The following is a 24,196-nucleotide window of genomic DNA, read 5'->3' as shown; positions in this document are numbered from 1 at the left end:
GACATGCATACTCTTCCTGTGGGGAAAGGGGTTAAGATCAACTACTGTGCTCCCATGACAGGCCCTCAGGCCCTCAAAAACACAAAGGAGAAGGCCTGGATTGCAGCCACTAAATCTAGAGGAGGAAAGTGTTGCTCTAGGAGCAAAATTGCTAAAGAGATGCTGGACATCAGAGCTACCCAATACCTCTCTGCTGCTAGATTTCCTACCAAAATTCTTGAAGTAGGCACTTCATGAAACCTCTAAGGATATGACCTGGCTTCTACACTTGTCATCAAGAAAGTTAAGAGTAAGCAGGTTTCTTGCAAGCATGATTGCTTCCTGGGTAGCAAGTTTAGACAACGTTTAATGGGAGAACTCTGCAATTGAAGTGTAGGCTGAGAAAAGTGTGTTTGCTCTTTGGATCTTTAAACCATCCCGGGCACAAACTGTTGGGAGAAGATTCATGTTGCTTGCTAGACTAGGCTAATCGGTTTTGACCAAGAGGGCAGCCCAAAATCATTTGAGAAAGAAAGAGAAGCCAAAAGCCCATCCAACTCTTCCAAACACTGCTGGGAAATAGTTGTGCCCTTAAGAGTGGAGACTTCGGAGTCTTGGATCATGGGGGACAAAGAAGCTTACTTAGAGAGGGTTAGAGCAAAAAAATTTATGAAAGCTCTTAACATTTGTAAAGTTTAGGGTCTCGACTTCCCTAACAAAATTATGCTGAAATCCACTCAAAAATTGTGTTTCTCCAGAATAATAGTGAGGGCAATGATGCCTAGTCAAAAGTCAAAAAAGCGAGGAGTCAGTCAGCAAATATATTTGCAGCCAAAGGTTGCTTGACGCATTAGGCCCTTCCAATGCCTACGAGGATGCTAATCTCAGTCCACCCAGCTCTTCACCCAGATCATTTGAAATAGGTTTTTGACAATGTTAAGGTGGCCACCGGAGCGCCTCACCAGAAGTAGCTTTCAAAGTTCAATGGTTTTGAGAAGTATCTTTAAGCTAGGTAGATTTAGTGAAAAAGATCTAACTAAAATCCTTAGAGCTATTCATTAGCTCAGATCTTTCTTTTATGATCCTGGATAATTTATGATCCTAGATAATATGTAATACAATACATTACCTTTTCACACCTAAGTAGCAACCCAGAGAAAACATTTTGCTTCATGTAAAGCCATGCTTACAAGGGAAACATGATCATTGAGTGAGACAAGTTCAGAGAACAATGAGCTTTTTGCGCGGTTATCGGAGTCTCCAGAAGTTATAGACAAGAATGTCACTCTATTGACTAACTAAAAGACTGTGAAGTGAATCAGGTGCTTTAGCAGCTGTAAAAAGTTTTCAAAGCAGTATAATCTCCAAACAATTATAGCCAAAAAGGTTTGGCTTATCAAGTATGGCTCAAGTATTGCACTGCTTAACTTGATTTCTCCCAGTTAAAGGTCCGCTCACAATTGCAAAATTCACCTGACACTAAGGAGCGTCTTATCTTTAGATTTGTGTGTAATGCGCGTATCTTGAGTAGCAGTTGTAAAAAGTTTTCAAAGCAGTATAATCTCCAAACAATTATAGCCAAAAAGGTTTGGCTTATCAAGTATGGCTCAAGTACTGCACTGCTTAACTTGATTTCTCCCAGTTAAAGGTCCGCTCACAATTGCAAAATTCACCTGACACTAAGGAGCGTCTTATCTTTAGATTTGTGTGTAATGCGCGTATCTTGAGTAGCAATGTACAAAACTATTTTTGTTCCTGCAGGTGGTTGATGCACCTTACACATGGACTTCGCATTTAGATCACTGATCAAGGTCAACACAAAAATAATGGATCCCACATAAATAGTGGTCATCATTCCTCGAGAAGGAAGACAAGCATAAGCATGAAGTCTGTGCCTCCCAACCATTCTGGTCCAGAACTGATGCATCCCAAATGGCAACAACTGGGACAACACGAGAAAAAATGGATGGATCAAACAATTTAAAGTAGGAAAGATCCTCCCAAAATCTACAAGCTCAGTCTTTCTTCTTCCTCTTCACCTCCCCTCCAGCCTTTGATCTGGTATTTGGTGCAGTCTTTCTGCTGCTTCTCTCTGCTTTGTTGTTCCAACTTTTCTCATTTTCTTGTCCTGCACTGGACCCTTTCCATCTGCTGTCATCAGATCCTCTTGAATAACCAGCAAACTCTTTCACATTCACCTTAGCTTTGATAGATGCATAGGAGATTTTTTTGGGGCTCTTAGCAGGGAATTCATTTTCCATTTTAGTGGTCTGCTCTTTACTAGATGCAGAGAAGACTTTTCTGGAGCTCCTGGCAGGGAGTTGCTTTTCCACATTAGCAGTCTGTTCTTTTCTCTGTCCTCCTCGGCCTCTGTATCCACTGCCTTTTACCTTGCCCTCTCCTTTACCACTAGATGCCGATTTAGACATATTATGTCCACAATTACCCTTAGCTACACTAGTACTATGTTTAGTGGCTCCACGTTTTTTCATGACAACAGGATCATAACCCTTTTCAGCTTCATTGCAGTTGTCGAGTTCATCATCATCTGCAAACTCACCCTCATCCTCATCATCCTCAAATTCACCTTCATCATCATCTTCATAGTCATCATCATCATCCGAATCATCAATAAATTCTTCAGCTGAACCTCCCCATTTTCCATACCTGAATGTCTTTCTGCCTACCCCAGTATCATCATCATCATCCAAATCATCAATTAGTTCTTCAGCTGAACCACCCCATTTCCCATACCTGAATGTCTTTCTGCCCACCCCAGTATCATGTTCTTCATCCAACTCACTTTCTACATCCTTATTTACAAAATTTGGCAACCTAGTCTTGTCACCTTGAGCCTTGGGGGTCCTACTCTTATGAACCTGAGCCGTGGGAGTCCCGGCAGACTTTGAAGTCACACGACTGAACTTAATACTGCTAACTGGCACACTGACCTCACCATTCGAGATGTCATCTTTAGATTTGTGTATTCTTCTAGACTTTGACAAAGCCACAGGAGCATCCATGTCATCAGATAATGTGTCTTCTTCTGACTTATCATCATCTGTGTCTTCAAACATTCGTCGTTTAAGATCAGGCTTCCATTCTTGATGTTTTGTGCGACCATTGTTTGGACGAGTGCTAGAGGATGCCAAGTTATTGGCAGAGCCCAAGCTCCGCTCAGATGCTTTTTTAAGACCCCAGCGATCATCATCGTTAGTCTCACGAGGCTTAGAAGCGCCACAATCTCGGCATTTATTATTCCGCTTAAAATTTCTAAAATTGCACCTGCATAGAAAAAACGACATTAAACCTTGTCTGCACATCATTACCACAAAATAAATTCCATATAGCAGTCAAATGGGCTTACTTTGGACATCTCCAATCGCCCGGTTGCAGGTCGTCTAGCTTCCCCTCAGTACTCTTTCTCAGACTTACTGTATCAGTAGGACATGCAGTATTGCATTCTCGACAAGTCTTATTTCTCCTGAAATTCCTGAAATTACACCTGTACAAATGTAGAAAGACAAATGAATCAGCCACAATTTAGCTAAGTTCCTCTTGAAATTTGCAAAAATCTGCATGAGCAAGAAATGAAAGTCATGTACATCATGAAGCATGGAAAGGAAAACATACTCTGGACATCTCCAATCGCCTGGTTCAAGGTCTTCGAGCTTCTCCTCAATACTCATAGCCTCTTTATCTACGTCACTGGGACATTCAGCATTGCATTCACGACATTTATCATTTCTCCTAAAATTTCTGAAGCTACACCTGCACACCAGAGAAAAATGAGTTCACCATGCCTCTTGTCACATTGCATATACTTTTGGCAGGTAAGCAATATCTCAAGACTTGGGAGAATTAAGCAACTTACTCTGGACATCTCCAATCGCCTGGTTGGAGCTCTTCTAAATGCAATTCCATAGGCCCAGTGCGTTTAGCAGAACACTTATGGCATTTTGTGTTCCTGCGGAAATTCTTGAATTGGCATCTGCACCAAGCCACTGAATACATGAGCAAGAAGACACAGCTACTATCTTATTCCTAACAAAGAAAACATAACAAAAGCTACAACAGAAATTAGAAACCCTCCAGCCTTTGAAGAACTTTAATCTGTGAGGTTTGAGCACCTACTTTGGACATGTCCAGTCAGCACCACACTTGCGCTCTGATTTTGAGGACTCTTGTACATCATCCACAAGTTCTTCTGATGCAGATTCCCCAGCCTCTTTCCTGTCCAGTGAACTTTTACTTGCTTGCAACTGTTCTGCTTTCTTCAATGATTTTGATGCAGGAGAGAGCCTTTTTGGCACACGGGAAGGATCTTTTGGATAAGCCCCGAGCTGTACAAGTTCCCCCAACAGATGGCATGCTGACTTTGTCACTGCAGTTGGGTATGACACTTGCGATTCTGCATTTGGGGATGCATTTAGCACAAAGGCATATAAGACTCGAGTAACATCAACAGTTTCAGCAGAAATTTTTGGTGCTGGTTCAACGAAAGCCCTTGTACAAAAAGTTTTCAGCTTACACTGCTGGCAAACCTAGAACCATCAAAACATAAGTAAGAGACTGTGCATAAATGCCACATGCTTATTTAAACTGATGCTGAGCAAAAAAGGTGCATAACCCTGTACCTCATCTTCAGGAATCTCACAGAGCACACGCAGCCGTTTGCTAGCATTAACCACCTTCCTATCTATGCTAGGACAGCCTATTTTTGAAATTACCCTGATGTGGAATTTAGTCAAGAACCTGCATAGATGTCAACAAAACAGGAGACGAGACATTCAATTACAGCCAGTATCAGGACACTAATGCACAATCAACAAACAAGTCCCCTGAAATACTGAAGCAGAAAAAGGGTTATGAGGTAAGAATAGATTTTGGCCACATATCCATGTCTACCTAGAGCATCACAACTGCATGTCATACACACCATAAATATTTATGTGAAGCATCAAAGTTTACATCTATGATCACTTCAGAAAAAGAACTGTTAAGCTACTTTTCAGAGTTTTCACTGTATCGACAAAAAACATTAAGGAACACAGCAAAAAAATCACCGAAGTAAAAGCAATATGACAGAGGGTCTCTGTGCTTACTTTTTTCCTTTTTAAGTTCACCGAACATCTGTCATTAGTTGTATACAATTAGAACTGTATACAGCAAATGATTGTAAAACAGTGCACTACTTTTTAACTCCTGCTGCAAGATGTCAGAACACAGGATGCAGAATTGATCACTCTTTGAAAACACAAAAGTTTAAGAACACTGCTTACCCTTACTTTCTCATTTTTCACTTAACAGAACAAAAGCAGTAAACACATCTACAAAATACAAGCGCTACACTATAAGTAAAACAATAGAGGCTCCCTGTGCAAACTTTTTCCTTTTTTTATGATCTCTGAATCACCCAACATAACATTTATATAATTAGAACTATATACATCATATAGTTGTAAACCCTGTATACTACTCTTTAGCTCCTGCTGCTGTGCGATGGCAGTGCACAGAGAGGAGTCCAGAACAATGGGAGGACATCAATTCCTTCTTCCAAGATCTTCTTCACATAGTCACATGAGACATGGGACAGTCACGGTTAGTGACAGAGAGAACCACCCAAAAGCAGCAACCAAGTACCCACTCACTAAGGAAAGAAATGTGTGTGTGTGTGTGTGTGTGTGTGTGTGTGTGTGTGTGTGTGCGGTGGGTTGTTTTGGGTTTGGTTGTGCATTTTTGGGGTTGTTGTGGGGGTAGTTTTAAAAAGGCATAAAGGGGAAACCAAAAACAAGCATCTGAAAATTCGGGAGTTAAATGCGAATTTTACAAGCACTACATTTCCAAACCCTTAAAGAGCCAAAAATACAAAAGCACAAAGCATAAATGTCCACAAGAAACCCCTAACCCCTAAATCCTGCACAGCTAATAACACATCTATGGCTAATGAGATAAATTCAAGATTGAAGAGTTCAAGGGTAATAATACAAAGGATAAGGTGTTGGCGGAGTACATTTCATGGGTGTAAGGCACAAATATTAGGCTTGTTATTGGGCACACATACGAGCAACTAGGTAGCTCATTTAGGGCTGCCCATTTGTCTGAATCTCACACTGTAGTCTATATATACTCCACTCCACTCTTTTTCTATTGGATCACATCCACTTGGAGAGAGGGAGACCGGAGGTACTGTTGGTCATCCCACATGTCATCACATTTGTGATTTGCATAGTAATATCGGATGTGTTTTGGGGTCAAGGACAAGAGCAGGAACGAGGATAGGAATTGCCATCCCGCACCACCATGAGAGGGGGCTCTAACATGGTGTCAGGACTAGGATGGCACAAGGATGGAATGGGACGGTGAAGAGGTGCTAGGGTTTGCACAGAGGAAACACAAAAAGTACGACCACAACTAAAACACAAAGACTTAGACAGAGACGTGCAAAACTCAAACCCTAAATGCAAGACACAAACAAAGAAGAGAGAGGACTCTGAAGTGAATGAATGAATGATGTAAATTAAGGAAAGAATGTACAAGATGCTCAAGGGCAGAGCTATCCAACAGCTAGGGACTATTGTAGGGGCGGGCTAAGGAAGGCGTCGATGTGTATCGTCCACTAGAGACATATCCCGAGTGCAATAACCACCAATCAAAGCAAAAATTGATGAAGAAAAGTGCTAAAAACGCAACAAACAACCTTATGAAGATGATGGCAACTGATCATTGGCAATAGCGAGAGGCTAGGCGACAACATAGACCACGAAGCAGCAATGGGGACTGGACAGGCAGTAGAAGATGGTTGATGGCTGAAACCTGCAAAGAACGAGAGGGTGGCCCCGCAAGGGGGGGGGTGGGTTGGGGGGTTGGGCTGTTGAATGTGAATTTTACAAGCACTACATTTCCAAACCCTTTAAGAGCCAAAAATACAAAAGCACAACTTATAAATGTCCACAATAAACCCTTTACCCTAAATCTTGCACAGCTAGTAACACATCTATGACTAATGAGATAAATTCAAGGCTGAAATCTAGTAAGCGCAACAATGCACCACCAAAGAAAGGTTGAACACTAATCAACCGAGGCAGAGAACTATCAAGCAACAACAGAAGAGGTGTTTGCTAATGTAGACAGCTTGCGAGACAACAAAAACACAAGCACTACAGCAGTCGCCTAATGATGAAGGGATGAGTGCGCAATGGAAGTCCGAGTCAAGAGTGGAGCAGCAATGTTGAGTGTGAGAGTGTGAATCCCAAGATGAGTGTACCAGATTTGTTACGGTACACAAAGAATAAAATGTATTTATATGTTAGGGTGCAAATAAGAGTGTGTTCACACCTGTATAACTTTACACGGAGACAAAGGGACTTTACAGCCAACAACTTCCCACTTAAAGGCCCGAAGTGGTACCTTTAAGCTAACCAACTCCCACTAATCGGATGCAATGCTCATGTTGAGTCTTTGTAAGACTCTTAGTGAAAACATTCATATAAAATGGTGCCAAACATCTATGTGTTTGGCACGTGCATGGAACATAGCATTCTTAGCCAGGCATACGACACTTTGGCTATCACAACCAAGGACTAAAGTACATGAAGAAAGACCAAAGTCCTTGACCAGAAGGCCAAGCCAAATAGCTTCCTTAGAAGCTTCTGTGGCTGAAATATATTCGGCATCTGTAGTACTCAGTGCCACAATTTTCTACAACCTTGAACACTAAGAGAGAGCCCCAACAGTCAAAGTAAAGACATACCCACTAGTAAATTTCCTTATATTAAGATCTCCTGCCAAGATACGAATCACAAAATCCCTGCAACTCTAGTGTACCTGTCACCAAGTGGTGATACTTTTTACAATTTCTTTTTTTTATTTACTTATATAAATATTTTATTTTTCTTTTCTTTTGTTGTTGTTGCTTCTTACCCCCAAAGTTCTCTTGGAATAAGCCGGTATCTTTGTATGGCCGAAAGAGACAGCCATTGGGACAAATTAGACTAATGGTTTGTTTGAGCCTTAGGACCGGTTCCATATTGAATGGGCACAGAAGAATAGAATGCCAGTGGTTTGGGACTGTGTGCTTAGCCATTGGAGATGGTGCACGACAATGAGTCTGGCTAAGACAAAAGATGCACATGTGAAAATGCCCACGGAATAAAAGTCACCGTAACTAAGCCACATTACACTTTTTGATGTGGTCACAATGATAAAAGTTGCTCAGAACAACTTGAGGAATCCAGGGGTCACCATCCCTAAAATTTAGGGAGTTACTATTTTGATACCCCAGAATCTGTTCGCGTCATTATCTTCGTTTTTACACGATGATTAATTCTTTGGTCTGTGCCGAGGTCAAATTCTGCACCGATCATGGAGAATTTTAGACCAAAAGGTTTAAACGAGAAAATTGTTACATGAATGCCATGTGGCACAAATGAGAGAGAGAGAGAGAGAGAGAGAGAGAGAGAGAGAGAGAGAGCATTTTAAAAAAACGTAATAGGCATAAGGGACAGATGGGAGAATGAAGTTTTGAGGAGCTAAGGGTAGATTGCTGCAAGAAAATCAACCATAGAGAGTACTTCTACGTCTTTGACTCAAGTACAGAGGTAGAGCTTGCTCCCTCTGATCAACTCTCTCTCTATTCTCAGAGGAAATGCTTCACATGATGGGCTAATTCCATCAAAGGTACAATTCTGTGTTTTCTCTGAAATTTTGCACATGAATCATTGAGTATTGGTCATAGAAAATGCAACACATGCTGGACAATAAGAACAGTGAATTCAAAGATCTGCAAACTTTAATTCTGCACACGAATCATTGAGTTTTGGTCATATGCTGAACAGTAAGAACAGTGAATTCTGCACATGCTGGACAGTAAGAATAGTGTGCTGGACAGTAAAAACAGTGAATTCTGTGCATACTAGATAGTAAGAACAGTGAACTCTGGACATGCTAGACAGTAAGAACGGTGAATTCAGAGATTTGCACTCTGCAATTCTGCACAGGAATCATTGAGTTTTCATCATAAAAAATGCTTTCCTAAAAGGGATGTTGATCTGGACATGCTATACTGTTATTATGCAGCTGGGATTTACTCCGAAGAGATGAAAACCAACTGTTCACAGGTTATGTATTTTGGAACATTACTTTTGTAATTTTCCATCTTTTAATTGATAAAGAAATACCGAGAGGGGCGCTGGTCTTCGGGGCCAATCTGGCGTTGAGAGAGAAAGTAAGGTCTCTACTTATGTGTGTGTATGTAAAGACCAGATGTTAATTGAAGAAACTACCACTTTATGTGAGTCATAGACCAGTTTCACTTGCCTTTCCATAGCATATACACTTCTCTTATGTACCTTTTAAGTATCTAAAAATACATTTCAATGCTTCCCAGTGTGGCTTGCCAAGGTTAGACATGAATCTGCTAACAACTCCCACTACATGAGAAATGTCAAAGCGATTTGCAACCATAACATACATCAAAGATCCACAAGCTGACATAATGTATGCCCTTCATAGCACTAGCAATATCATCATCCTTTGGGCAATCACTTTGCTAAGCTTTGTGTGTGGTGGTAAAGGCACACCAAGAAGCTTAGCATCAACCATATTTAGCCTGTCAAATACTTTACTAATGTACTTGTCTTCTGAGAGAAACAAGTGTTGTCCTCTCTCTTCTAATGCGCATGCCAAAAATGTGTTCAACTGCTCCCAAATCTTTCATAGAGAAGACTAAACTTAGCTGCCTTTTAAGAGTATTCAAAGTACTCTTATGCTTTCCTACAATCAACATGTCATCCACATATAAGACCAGCACAATAAGACTTCCATCATTAGCCTTTTTAGTGTATAAGCAATGATTTGAATGACTGCATTTAAATTCATGGTTGAGTATAAAGGTATCAAACTTTTTGTACCATTGTCTAGGGGCTTGTTTCAGCCCATATAAGTTGTGTTTCAGCTTACAAACTAAATGCTTTTTCCTTGGGATAGCAAAGCCTTCAAGTTGTTTCATGTACAACTCTTCATCCAAATCACCATGAAAAAAAAGTAGTTTTCACATCTATCTAATCCAACTCAAAATCCAAGGATGTGGTGAGAGCAAACAAAACACAAAGCGTAGTCATCTTCACCACTGGTGAAAAAACCTCCTGGAAACCTATATCTTCCATTTGTGTATAGCCCTTAGCAACCAATTGTGCCTTGTACTTAGGCTTCCCATCAATACATTTCACGTTGTAAACTCAATAATTAGGGATAGCTTTCCTATCCTTGGATAAAGATATAAGCTTCCAAGTGTTTTTCGCATACAGAGACTTTATCTCTTTCTGCATAGCAAGCTGCCACTTTTTCTTGTTTTCACATGACTGTGCCTCTCTAAATGTCGAAGGTTCACCCTCATCAATCAACAAAATGAAATCCAAAGATGGCTGAAACCTCTGTGGCTGCCTTCAAATACATGTAGACCTTCTTACCCAATGATCTCTATTGTCAGGCAATCGGTCTACATCCTTTGGTACGTGCACATCATTAGCAAGTTGCTGATTTTCATCATTTTCATGCTGTTGTAACCTATTTTCAGCACGTTTTTCTTGTTGTTCTACTATTCTATTCCATCATGTGCATCTATTTGCTGTCCATTATCTTTTGGTTGTAGCACAATGGGTTGTTGCTCATGTTCAACATCAAAAGGAACAAAATCTTCAGCTAATGGCTGTTGAATGGCTAGTTGTTCATGCTGAGATTTGACCTTCTTTTTGTCAAGGCCACCTTGTAAAGCATGTTTCAACAACTTTGCCTCATTAAATACTATGTCTCGCTGCATACAATCTTCCTGCCCTAAGGAAGCTAAACTCTATAACCCATCTCTCCCTCATCTCCATATCCCATGAAGATGCCCTTAATGGATTTCATGTCTAGTTTGATCCTCTAGTCTACAAGTACATGCACATAGGCATCACAACCAAAGACACACAAATGATCATGAAAAGCAAGTACACTGAGCAGTGACCCTATGGCAGACATACTATCAGCACAATACCTTGGATGCATGCTTAATACATCCGAGATCCACTAAATACAAGAGCTGTCCACAACTGGTGGAGTGGAAGTGGTACCTTCCCCTTGAGCATCAAGCAATGCTGTAGACCCCTGCTCTACTAAACCTAATGAGCCCGAACCAAAGTCAGCTCTAACTGAAAGACATATGTAAAGTTGCAACAACCGAGGATGGTATGCTAAGTCATCCTCTTCCATCCCCTTTGCATCTATTGGTGAAACAATGTGAAGCTTCACCAAGAGCATATGGAAACTTTACCTCTAACTTTGCCTACCTCAAAACCTCCACTAGGTTGTAGGCCTTTCTTTCCCTTAAGCACTGCAAGGCTTTATACTTTCACACTGCAACAATTCCAACTTACTAATATGCAACCTTGCATCCAATTGACTAGCCCCTCATGTGTACCTGATATGCTAGGAGAAGTAGGTGCACTAGAAAACATTCTTATTTGCATAATTTGGGCCATTGCAATGTGACTATGCATAAGAATTTGCATACTACCAACCATACCAAGATACTTAAAGATGTGCTTCAAAAACGATCGTGCTATATGATCAACCTTTATTTTCTTCTGTAACATTTTCCCCTCCCTCCCGCCGTATAACCTCCCCTCCCTCTAATTAAATGATTTTTTTTATAAAAAATAGAGAATAATTCCCCCCCTCCCTACTCACACCGCCAACTGGCGGACGGCGCAGGGGAGGGGAAGGGGGCTGTCGTATATCAACGTGGAGGCGGCCAAGGGAGGCTGCCACGTATCGAGAGAGGGAGGCAAGGAGGCTGCCGTGTGCCGTGGGAGGAGGGGGAGGGGGAAGGGGAAGGGGAAGGGGAGGGCCCCCATACCTTACTGAATTGCCCCCCCCCCCCCCCCACCCCCCCAGACCCTATAAAAAGGGCTTAAGCGTGGATAAGGACGTCGGGGAGGACTGGAGTTGGTGGCCCTATACAATGGTTGACTGAAGGGAAGGGAGGTTCGTTGCTAGAGAGAGAGAGAGAGAGAGAGAGAGAAAAGAGGAAGAGTAAGGGAGGAGAGAGAGAGAGAGAGAGAGAGACAGACAGACAGAGAGAGACAGAGAAAGGGAGAGTAAGAGAGAAGAGAGAAAGAGAGAGAGAGGGAGAGGGAATTTCTCTCTCTTTGAAGACTTCCGAGCTTGTCGTCTTTCTTTTCTCCCCCTCTTCAAGAAGGTTCTCACAAACGAATTCCCTCCACGAGGAGTCGTCTCTCTCGTAACTTGAGCGTATAGCCACGAAGAAAAAACCAAAACTATACGATGCCTCCCAAGCGAAGTAAAGTCCAACCAAACGTGAATCCCGCTTCAACCGATGGAGCTACGGGTCAAGAAACCGCGTCACTTGGTAATCAAGTGCGTCCCATAAATCCTACCCTGATGGGAGGCCTTAAGAACATAGGCTGACTTCATTGGAAAGGGGGAAGTATTGCGAAGGTCTATGATAACTAACCACCATTTAGGTTGTATCATTCTATCATGTTGAAAACTGTGTTTATTTGCACTTTGGCATGTTTTGAACAAATAAATTGCACGAAAGATTTTGCACTCATGCACGCTAAAAAAATCAAGGACCTTATTGATTGTGCCCATAATGCTTTAGATTATGCACTAACATTGGCATGCTTGAAGGTACTGAAAAAATGTGTTGTTAGGATGCTTATGCATATTCATTAAGCGAAAATCGTACTTTTTGCATCGCGAAATTGGTTAAACTGAAAGGGTAAAGGTAAAAGTTTGAATCAAGTCCATGAGAGTCGTGAACGTTACAATAATTGGGTTAAGTATGTTTAGGTCATTGCAACAATAGGCCGGGTTTTGGGCTCTTATGATCCTTTAGAGAGATGTAGCTCGCACATGCATTAGGCCGATGACTTCGTGTTCCTCGTACAACAAAAAAACACAAGCCTCTAATTATAATTTGTGTAAGTGCATTGAAAAGAAATTCCCAAGAGTAGAACTCCATATTGCATCATCATCCTAGGAAAGACTCGCATTTAGATTACGCGGTATTACGGACGATTTCAACGGTACTGCTAGCGAGTCATCTTAAAGACAGTTATAAGACATGCATATGAAGCATTAACCTTAATTGCTCAGGTAGTTCAATGAGATAAATCCTATATGGGGCTTAACTCGACTTTTTTAGGATTAAAGGTAATTGAGCCAATCTATTGTTACTTCATAAGTGGACCATGAGACAAGTAAAACACTCACTCGTCTCTATTTCAAATCTGGCCTCGATAAAGCTGAAACAACCTTGAAGATATCACCTTCAACCATGACGCAATATGTCGTTAATACAAGAGGTTCGAGTGTCGTTTCTTCCAATGACAAGAGCCCTGGATTAAAAACTAGCAAGCTAGGACAGCTTCCATCCCGAGAACTATCGGATATAGATCCAATTACATAATTGCTCGCTCCTTTCACATAGGAGCAAGGTCGGGAAAAAAGTATTCCCTAACCCTCGGAGGATATTGAAATTGCCGCCAAGGCAAGAAGGTCAAACGCTAAGTGTCAAGTTAAGGGACCGCCACCTTAGCAAATGTCTCAAGCACTCACCTACACCTTTGTTTGTGCTTGTAAATTTAGGAACATTGCTTCAAAAAAAAAGATATTGTGTAACCCCAAACTCATAAATAAGCATAGTGAATCAGGTTGAACTTTTGGAGGGGGCACCAAACCACCCCCAACTAGCCACCAACCCTAGCCAAGGGGGTTCTAAATAGCCATGACGGGAACGTGGATCGAACCTGCCACGAGAGGTCTCTCCATGGTTTGATTTGAACGTAGAAGGACACTTGGATGCCAGGGGGAGCTCTGGCTGTAAATTCCTTGCCTCCGGGTCCTACTCAAACGATCCGCATGACTCGAGATAGATTCTCGAGGGGCCCTTGTTACTAATGCAAGGCGGAAACTTGGTGGAAATAAAGTGCATCCTTACGGATTGTGGATATTGTCCCTTTTGAACAAGATTTGTATCTCTGATGAATTGCTAATATTAAGTACTTCCAGGGAACCTGTTTGAATTTGTTTTCGTGTCAATGCCATAAGATTACGTAAACGAACCATGTCCTTTAAAAAGGCTAATTATGTAAGCTATTTTTATGTCGCACCTAAAAGTGATAGGGATAATTAGACAACTAAAGTACACCAAGTGAGGGAAGCGAAAGGGCGGAACCCCCAACGGGTCTGTCCTACAGTAGGGTGGTCCCACAGAACTGGGAGGCTTCTCACAAGGTTTTACTGACGACCGACACTTAAAAATCGTTAGGTTAGAACCCCGATTCATGCCGTTTTAGGGGATTGAAATGGAACTATGCCCTATGGGCAAAGAGGTGGAGCGCCACATCCCTATTGTCTCCCATTCTCTTTGAACCAAGTGCGGCATGGATCTGCTTTGGCTTGGATTCTCTGCATAAAGTAGGATGTCCAAAACCCGACGCTAAAATGATGTCACCAGACCTTGACCACTAGGGACTCAACTTTCAGGTCGATCCTAGTGGGTTCGGCCCCAAACATTCTGTTGCAAGTTGGACTCGAGAAACCCTAGGCGACAACCCCTGTGACATTCCATGGGAGTGCCGGGCGGTGTCGCTTAGACTCTCTCTTGATGGACCGCTAAAAACGTGTTTGGACAGCAGATAGGCGGGCACATTACATCTTCCTTGCCCGAATGAAATAGGCATGTTTGCTAAGCCTGCAAATGATAGTCCATATTCCATCATTTCTTATAGGTATCCTAGGAAGCTGAAACATAAAATCCATTGCAATGCTCTAGCAAGGCCAGTCTAGAATAGGCAAGGGCTATCCCACATCTTTTGCCTTATCATGATTTACCTTCTGACATACGATACATGTCCTAACAAACTGCTCTACATTAGACCTCAAAGCTTTCTTTTCTTATTTGCCAAGATCTGCTCAAGTACCAAAATATCGTCTAGCTCCTCAACCTTAGGCTTACTTTCAACAGATATATCCTCTAGGCTCTAGCACATCATCACAACAACGCCTCAACAAACTAACATGAAAGGGATTGTTTATCTATCAATGTGGAGGTAATTTTAGCCAATATGCCACATCGTTGATCTTCTCCAACACTTGGAAGGGCCCATAGTATCTCATGCTTAACTTCGGGTACAACCTCTCTTTTTCTTTTATCTTTTTCAGCCTTGCATTTTCAAAACGCAACAATACATACTCACCCTTTGGAAACTGCAAAGCACGTCCATGGCAATCAGTTGCCTTCTTTTGCTTTTCCTATAATCTCTAAAGTGCATACTTTATCTTTGCATAGACTGCATCTAAGTTTTCCACGTAACGATTAGTCTCAAAGATCTTATCCTTAGTCTACAAGATAGGTAATACCTTCTTGCCATATGGCAAATAGTGCTCTCACTGTGACTTGTGGTCTAAAACATGGCACCTCAGCTGACTGTAAAAACTCTCTCTCTCTCTCTCTCTCTCTATATATATATATATATATATATAAACTAATTGAATGGCTATGACTCAACCCCAAAAAACGTTTTCTCAGTTTGTATGGGCATTTTTGCCAAGTAGCAACCTTCCAAACCCATTTTTCAACATTATCTAGACATTTAATTAATTTTCAAATTTTAATAATCCCAAAAATTAAATTCAGCCCTTTTGACCTTGCCCAAAATTGAATGTGCCTATCCATCATTAAATTGGCTAGGCCATTTACAACCTCAAGTGGTCCCCAACCTCTATTGACCCTTAGACTGGCATTATTTAATTATTTAATACTAATCCCTAGTGTCACCACTAACAATTATTGGCCAAACAACTATCCTAGGGTCAAAACTAACACCAACTGACCACCAAAACCTGGTTGGCATAACTTATCACAACTTTTGCCTTTAACACTCATTGTATCCTTGAGATCCTTAGATTGTTACCATGAAATAACTACCATGTTCATCACATGTGCTAAACAACCTTGTACATTTGATTAATATCTTAATCAAATGTTATCGACAAGATTAAAGCATCTCAAAATTTCACGTTCTCGTGACAACAAAAACAAGGATAGAAATTGCAATCCCACGTCACCATGAGAGGAGGCTCTAACATGGAGACAAGACAAAGATGGCACAAGGATGAAATGGGACTGTGAAGATGTACTAGGATTTGCACAGAGAAAATATGGAAAGTACGACCACAACTAAAACGCAAAGACTCAAACAGTAACCTGCAAAAATCAAACCCTAAACGCAAAAAACGAAATGCAAAAATACAAACAAAGAAGAGAGAGGACTTTGAAGTCACTGAATGAATGCTATAAATTAAGAAAAGAATGTACAAGATGCTCAAGGGAGCACTTGTCCAATAGCCAAGGGCTCTTGGAGGAGCGGGCTAAGGGAGGTGTCGATGTGTATCATCCATTGAAGACAGATCCTAAGTGCAATAACCACCCATCAAAGAAGAGGCTGATGAAGAAAAGTACTAAGAATACAAAAGCAACCCAATAAAGATGATCGCAACTGATCACAAGTAACAGCAAGAGACTAGGCGATAACATAGACCATGAAGCAATAGTCACTAAGGACTGGACAAGTAGTGGAAGATGGTGTCATAAGTGGTGTAGCAATGGAAGTATAGACAAGTGCTGAAATAAACTGCTAAACACAAGACACAAGAGAAAGGAAACAAAAGAACAAAAGAACATTGCAAAGGAAGAGAACTCAAAGGTATGCTCGGGAAATGAAATCTATATACCAAACACAAGAATGACGCATACAACAATGAGTCATTGGCTGCATGGGCACCGGGCACTGGCTCCTCTCTCCAACCGGAAGACCACCTGAAGAATGATGATGATTGAATGAGAGGAGGAGCCACTGAATAAATAGGCCCAAAATGTGGCAACTGGTTAGCCAACAATAAATGCCTAAATAAGCAGTAAAACAACCACTATAAAATGCCTAAATTACCCAGTAATATTAAGCATAGCCCAGAATCACACATGAGCTAACTAGACTAATAACACCCTCTCTTAGATCATGGGTGATCTGATACAATACAATGATACAATGATAATCATAGACAACAAAGAACCACTAGAGTAGAACCATGGATACCCAAGTAGTGGGTGATTAAGCCACCACCAAGGTGCCTCAGAGAGAACCTAAGTTCAAAGTCAATCGTACCAGCTCCTGAAAATAGAGAAGAGTCGTAACAAATCTTTATGTATGTCGACAAAGTCTCGCAGTAGCATACAAGACTATCCTGTCAAAAATGCCTCTGAACATATGTGACCATGGATTCCCCACCTTTGGCCAAGACCACTAAAGTGTCCCCTCATGTGAGCTTAAAACTAGGAGCCGATCCCACTCACTCTATGAAAGAAACAACTCGCTATGAACCTGGATATCAATCCTAGCTCCAAGATATGAATCTACGAGACTTCAATTGATGCATCAAGAATGTCTCTCTCTAGAACATGTGCATCTATAACCTGTATAGATGAGGCGCGGCTAACCCATCTCACCACCCGCTCACACTCCCTCTCTAGCACCATAGAGTTGTAACGAATGACTGCATCACCTGGACTAAAAAGCAACTGAGAAAGGGCCAATCAAGCCCTTCCCGCAGTCTGAAAAAGTGGATCTCTTTCATGCTACGTACTTCTTCTTGGCCAGAGGATCAAAGTCGAAGTCTAAGGATAAGGATGACATGTCGGAGAAGGTTACATCCCGCTTCTTCTTCTTCTTCCGTGAGGCTACTAACTCCTTGCAATCTTTTTGCAAGTGAACCTTCTTACCACAATGATAACATTGAGCCCTCGACTTCTTCCCGTCATCCCTCTCTGAAGTTGTAAAGGGCTCACTGGAACCGCCATAGTGAGATGAGAGCCTCCCCTGTAAACGCAAAGATGTCTCATGCTCAAGCAGCATGGAGGACATGTATAAAGCTCACAAGTGTAGATGATGTTTGCGCCCTCAATCCGAGGGGAGCTTCTAGAGTACCGTACCCACTAGATGTGCCTCTGGAAGGGCACACTACATGTGTCGAAATTGGTCTTGTACCTGAGTAACACGGAGCAAAAATGATTGAATGGTGTCCTTGGACTCAAACTTCATCTGCTGAAGCTGTCCATAAAGGATCACAGCACACATAGAGAAAGGTGTCTTGTACATCTAAAGCTTCGACAATCTCTCTCGCAATATCCCACAAGAGGTAACCTCTGGTAGAACTTCTTTAGAAATACACCGAAGTAGTGTAAAATATGCACATGCATCGTCCGAATCCCATGTAAACACAGCTTCCTTATGGTTGTTCTCATCAAAATCGTCGAGAAGAGAAAAAGGACGTTGAGGCCAAAGAATAGCTCCACATACAATGTACCAAATCCACTTCTATATAAACCAAGCTTTCATCACAGCACTCCATGTAAGATAGTCAAGTCCATGTAACTTATCACCTGTAGAAGTACACAGAGAAGCAATCTGGAGAGGAGAAGAAGAGAAGATAAAGGATATACGGAGAGGGAATCCAGCCAAACCAACAAGAGAGAGGGAGGAGGGAGGAGAATGAGTGAGAAAACACGAAGGGTGGGAGAGAAACAAAAAGAGGATTTGTCACCAAGAGGAGACGAGCAATCCATCCTCCTCTTGGTTTGTTCTTGTTCTTTCTTCATAAAACAAAGAGAGAGGGAGAAGAACAATCCATCCTCCTCTTGGTTTGTTCTTGTTGTACGAGAGAGAGGAACGGAGAGAGGAGAATGAGTGAGAAAGCACGAGGGGGTGGAGAGAAACAAAGAGAAGGGAAACTGCACAAAGAACCTGTTGAGAAACACCATCAAGAACTTGGAAGGAGTCCTTATCAAATTCAGCTATCAAACCAACACCACAGATCTTTTGCACTGAAAGGAGAGGATACCCTAGACCCGGCACATAGAGCACCTTTGATGTGTAGGCACCACCTTGCCCATTTGGAATCAACTACATATCACCCTTGCCTTTGATGGGGACCGAAGAACTAGTACCTATAAGGATTTGTCCATGCATTAAATGCATACGAACAATCACTTTTAAAGGAGTCGTGGAGGAAAGTGCCACTATCCACAATCTACTCACAAGACTATGAGACCATCATCATTGCGTCAATGGCCATCAGAGGAACATCCTCTATCACCTCCCAATGGAGAAAAGCGGCTAATGAAGGAGCAGCCACCGCTCATGAGACTATGGAGCCATCATCATTGCATCAATGGCGGTCAAAGAAACATCCTCTATCACCTCCAAACGGAGGAAAGCGGGGCTGATGAAGGCTTCTTCTTCTTGGTATTCTTCTTGTCCTTGTTGATGCAATCTTTCTTCCAATGAACTGTCTTGTCACATATGTGATAGGTAGACTTCTTGGCTATCTTGTTTGGACTTCTCGTCCTTCCTTCTTCTTGTTCTTCCTCTTCTGTTGGGAAGACTAACCAATCAAAGCCTCCAACTACAAAGCGTTTTGACCTTTGCGTTGTTCTTCTTGGTCCAAGACCATAAGAACCAATTCCTCCCACTTAAGGGTCTCTGTCTACCTTGAAGCAATCAAGGTAAGAGTAAAATGCATTGAATCAAGGCGGTAATTGAGAAAAAAGAGTTATCACCATGTCCTCTAAGGTAATCACCTTCCCTATATTCTAGACCTGCATCTGTAATTGCCGAAGCCTATTGACATGCTCCTGCATAGAAAAAGACTTATTAGGACTCGAAGTCCTCATCTGAATTCCAAAGACGCCCGCTTCATCTCACAATCATCCCCGATCATACCTCTCCAGCCATAACCAAGTGCTCAATGTGAGGAATGACGGCTAGAGTGCAACAACGAAAGAGAAAAGAAAGGATGCAAGCATTCAATTTGTCCCAATGTGCCTGTACCTTCATCGACTCGACTTTCTCATCTATAGAACGCTTGGAGGCATCACAGGTTATAGAAGGGTCTGTAGCCTAAAGTCACAAGCTCCACCAAATCATAAAACTCCAAGATGGTAAGAATCATTACATACCAAATACAGTAATTCTCCAAGCTTTTGATATGAAGGAAAAACCGACAACGCCGAGACCTTACGGTCCATAATAGCCTAAAACTTTGCATCAATTTCAATCAACCTTACGGTCCATAATGGCATGCACAAAAACAAGGGCAGTCCCCTTTGACTCCGCACAAGGTAACAATGCCTACTAAGGCTTCCTCCACTTATCCTCAAAGAGTTCCACCCGTCAGAGGTGATGAAAACTCAAAATTTGCAACAAATGGCTGAAAACACCACCTTTCCTCTTTCACGAACAGTGAAGACCTGCAAAAGACAGCAACCTCACTCCTTCTCCAAGCACAACCTGTTCACCGCAACCTCCAAAGGCTAAAAACTCAAACTTTTGTCATGAAGAATCCTCTCGATCAAGTTTTCCCACGATCAATCAGCCCTTCTACACTACTTTGATACCATGTTAGAGTGTAACGAATGTGGAAGTGTATGGGCAAGACTAAAAGACCATGAACACAAGAGATAAGGAGGGAGAAAAGAGAAAGAAGAACACAAAAATCTACAGTCAATGAATGGTGAAATGAAGAGCACAAATGTACAAGGGTTGTCGATGTATTTCCTCAAGCCACATCTCTCTCACCAACACTAGAAGACAATAGAGAAGGGCAAGTTGCCACTCAAGCCTAAATAGGAGAAAATAATGCAATAATATAAAAGACCATGAATATGCGAGAAAGGGAGAGAGAAAAGAGACAAAATAACACAAAAATCTGCAATCAATGAATGATGAAATAAAGAGGGCAGATGTGCAGGGGTTGTTGATGTATCTCCTCAAGCTAGATCTCTCTCACCAACACCTAGAAGACAACTGAGGAGGGCACGCTGTGACTCAAGCCTAAATAGAAGGAAACAATGCAATAAAATAATGCAAGCAGCCAGCAAAATAAGCCAACCTGATCAGTAACCTGCCAACTACTTCATAAATGCATAAAATAATCAGTGATATGTCCTCCAACTGCCACATTGCATAATTGCCTACCTGATAAAGTGCCCATACATTGTGACTACTGAAAATGCCCACTAACTAACAAGAAAAGTGTGTAATGCCCTTCAAGAGAACTGACTACACCATCTGTATCCTCAGAATGCTAGTCCACAAGATGACTAATCTCTAACAAAATACCGTTCTTTAGCTATCTCATCGATATTTTTGCTGCAATTTCCTTCATTTGGCCTCCAAATGCCATCACCTACCTATCTTGCGGCTCAAGGATATTGCATATTTGGGTGGCATACTCCACACAGTGGTAAACTTTGTGCTTTTGCTGATTTATTCTAATTAACAAATACATTTTGAGCTTTGAGTTGTAAAGAGCATCTCCTATGTTAGTTGTGATTCATTACTACATTCACTCCACTGTTACTCCCATCTCTGTGCTTTAAACTTTTCAACTAATTGTGTGTGTGAACTAATGCAAACTATTAAATTGTTTTAAATGTTCGAGCCAGTTAAGCAAGAGTGCCCAAATATCTCTTACTCTATCGATCCTCCATTGGTTTATCTTAGATTTCACTAATCTTCATTATTATTGTTCTATCCGATTGGCTCAAGATTTCCTAATGGCGGCCTATAGATTTTAATCTTCTAATGCTTCCTTTTTGGGCTTGGAGAATGCTTCGTTTTAGATTTGCAACCGTAGGTTCTTCCCCTTTTGATTCAACCATGTTTCCAACTTTGTCGATTCTCTCCACATGTCCAATGCTCCTACACACATCTTCAATAGGTCAATAGTTTTCAGCATACTTCATTGAGTTTTCTTGGTGGTTGCTTCCCAATGGCCTTAGTGGCCCCATCTCTCTACTACACAAATTAGATGATGTCATGCTTCTTAGATAATGATCATGTTGATTGAGAAATGGTGGTGAACAATGCAAACAAGTAGACAGCTGCTACATCAACCCTTGACCGCTTAAGACTGCACTCGCATGGTGCTTGCATGTGAGGGAGGGAAGCCAACTTCACCTACAACATAGCTAGGCGAGACCAATGCTTGATGGGTTTGCCTATGCAAGTTCTAGCATTCTTTGATCTCTTCTACAACGAGTCTTGTTCTCCTTTGCTGCATGCTTTGGCACGGAGAAAGAATGCCCCGAGGGCCCTATCCTATAGGGATGGAGAAGCGCATCTCAATATCCTTGGTCCAAAGAGGGAGATTGTGAGAGGGCAGAACTAGGGCATGCCAATACCTGCCATACATCTACATGATGTGGTTGACACTAAGGGAGGCTTTCTACATGCATAAGCATGTACTAGTGGGTTCAAATATTGAAGCCTGGTTTAACTTTAACGTCCATGATGGGATGGTTAACAGCAAATGGAATTTGCTCCTAGTTGATTTCCACAACACTTCAACAATTTGGCTAAAGGAGGGGAATACATGGCCAATATGTGCTTCTGCAAGGCATTGCTGACAGACATCGAGATCCAACTTTTTCTACTTCCTGTGATTATGATCAAAATCGGCTTGCATGTTTTCTCTCAGCTCTGACACGTATACTGCACTAGCACAGAGTGCTGGAGTTGCACCAAAGCCACCAGTTGAATTCAAAAACGACACCACAGCCAAGCTAAAACAAAAACCCAATCCTAGACAAAACAAATCTTGTAGGCCTAATTCTGCTTAAACTAACGTAAATTCAAACTTCAAACTTCCCAAATCCTTCAACTTGCAAGTCTCGGATATAAAAACTATGCACAGGTTGCAGGTTGTTTCGGAGAACTACTGCATGTCCATTCGTTATGACATTTTGACGGCAAGAAATGCATAGAGTAGTTAATTCCCAGGTGAGCCAAGGATGATGCTGTCAGTTTTATTCTACATTGATAGGAAATATTTGGCAGAAAACTTTGATTGTCATTTCGGACCTGCTAGTTTCACCTGATTACATCATCCCGATCCCTGCTGAAGTCCAAGATGGCCTGCTTGATGTATCGCGAGCTATCCAGGGGCTCATTGGAGCTGTCCACAGCTTCTTTGGTTACATCCTTCACGTAATTCTCTCGATGCAAGAAATCGACAAAATCATGCCATTCCTTCCACGGATGCTGCAGTTCATCTGGCTTAGGAGGGGCATCAATTTCCACATTGTCAACCTGGCATGATGGTTTACTTGCTGCCTTCTCCGCAACCACTTCTGCTTTGTCCAGCTGTGCATCCTGTACTCCTACATCTTCTTCTTCTCGATCTTCCTTCTTCTTGCTTGCTTCCTCGAGCTCTTCTTGCGGTATTGGTGCGCTAAGCTCGACAGCAGCATCACAGAAGCTGCGTCGAGGTGCCATAAGAAGGTAAGAAAGACGGCCATTGCTGCGCTGCTTGGAGTACCACAGCAAGCCGGATAGGAACAGCTCGGGAGAAGGCTGACTGCGCAGGAAGGACGGAGAGACGGGCCTAGCAGACGCTAAGTACAAGGCGCGGCAAACCCTGATACTCCTCTGCGCAACAATGGCAGAGCACAGGCGTGCCGCAGCCATCTTGAGACCGAGGGCAGGACGGGGTCCTAAACCCTACGCCTTAAACCCACTGTCTATACGTTCATGTGTTATAAGACCACGTCTTCGTATGCCTTTCTAGGCTATATAGCATGTCTACAAATTTGAAGGTTTCAGCACACTTCAAAGGGGTAGGTATGCTAATAGCACGTCAAGTCACCCTTTCTAGGCTATATAGCATGTCTACAAATTTGAAGGTTGCAGCACACCTCAAAGGGGTAGATCTGCTAGTAGCAGCTCAAGTCACCCCTTTAAAATCAGCTCACCCCCAGATTTTGGACGAAGCTAAGCCAAAAAGAGGGCAAAAGAGAAGAATCTTAGCCAATGGAAATGGGGAAATCTTCTTTTCCTACATAGGTGCTCTTCTTCTCGCACATGTGGTATAGGCACATGGAGACCTTGAAATCATGCACTGATTGTTCAAAGATGGTCACTAATTGGTACATTTACCCTAAGGAAAGGTAACAAATTTAGGATAAAAGCAGTTTCCTACCCTCCCAATCTCCTTAAATAGAAAAGCGGAGCTTCTCTAAAACCTCCAACTGAAAAGTTGTGGGCAACCCTTCAAATTTGAGGCCTAGTTCTGATTGGTTATTTGAGGGTAC

The 24,196-nt window shown here is 41.9% G+C and overlaps 1 protein-coding gene across 1 annotated transcript; it reads right to left on the bottom strand.

Annotated features, from left to right (window-relative positions):
* Positions 1–1,236: 1,236 nt before the first annotated feature.
* LOC148041424 (uncharacterized) lies at positions 1,237–23,637 on the bottom strand. The gene is made up of 7 exons (XM_087679230.1): positions 22,981–23,637; positions 4,617–4,734; positions 4,114–4,523; positions 3,854–3,970; positions 3,613–3,750; positions 3,347–3,484; positions 1,237–3,264 (listed from the first exon to the last, which is right to left on the bottom strand). The coding sequence occupies exons 1-7, from the start codon at positions 23,571–23,573 to the stop codon at positions 1,995–1,997; spliced, it is 2,784 nt and encodes a 927-aa protein (XP_087535356.1). The 5' UTR covers positions 23,574–23,637; the 3' UTR covers positions 1,237–1,994.
* Between the last annotated feature and the right edge of the window lie 559 nt (positions 23,638–24,196).

This window comes from Lygodium microphyllum, chromosome 1 (assembly GCF_053477565.2).
Source record: "Lygodium microphyllum isolate KBCC chromosome 1, Lygodium_microphyllum_v1.1.10, whole genome shotgun sequence".
Lineage (NCBI taxonomy): Eukaryota > Viridiplantae > Streptophyta > Polypodiopsida > Schizaeales > Lygodiaceae > Lygodium > Lygodium microphyllum.
The sequence above is the reverse complement of the archived record's forward strand: the minus strand, read 5'-3'. Positions and strand labels throughout refer to the sequence as shown.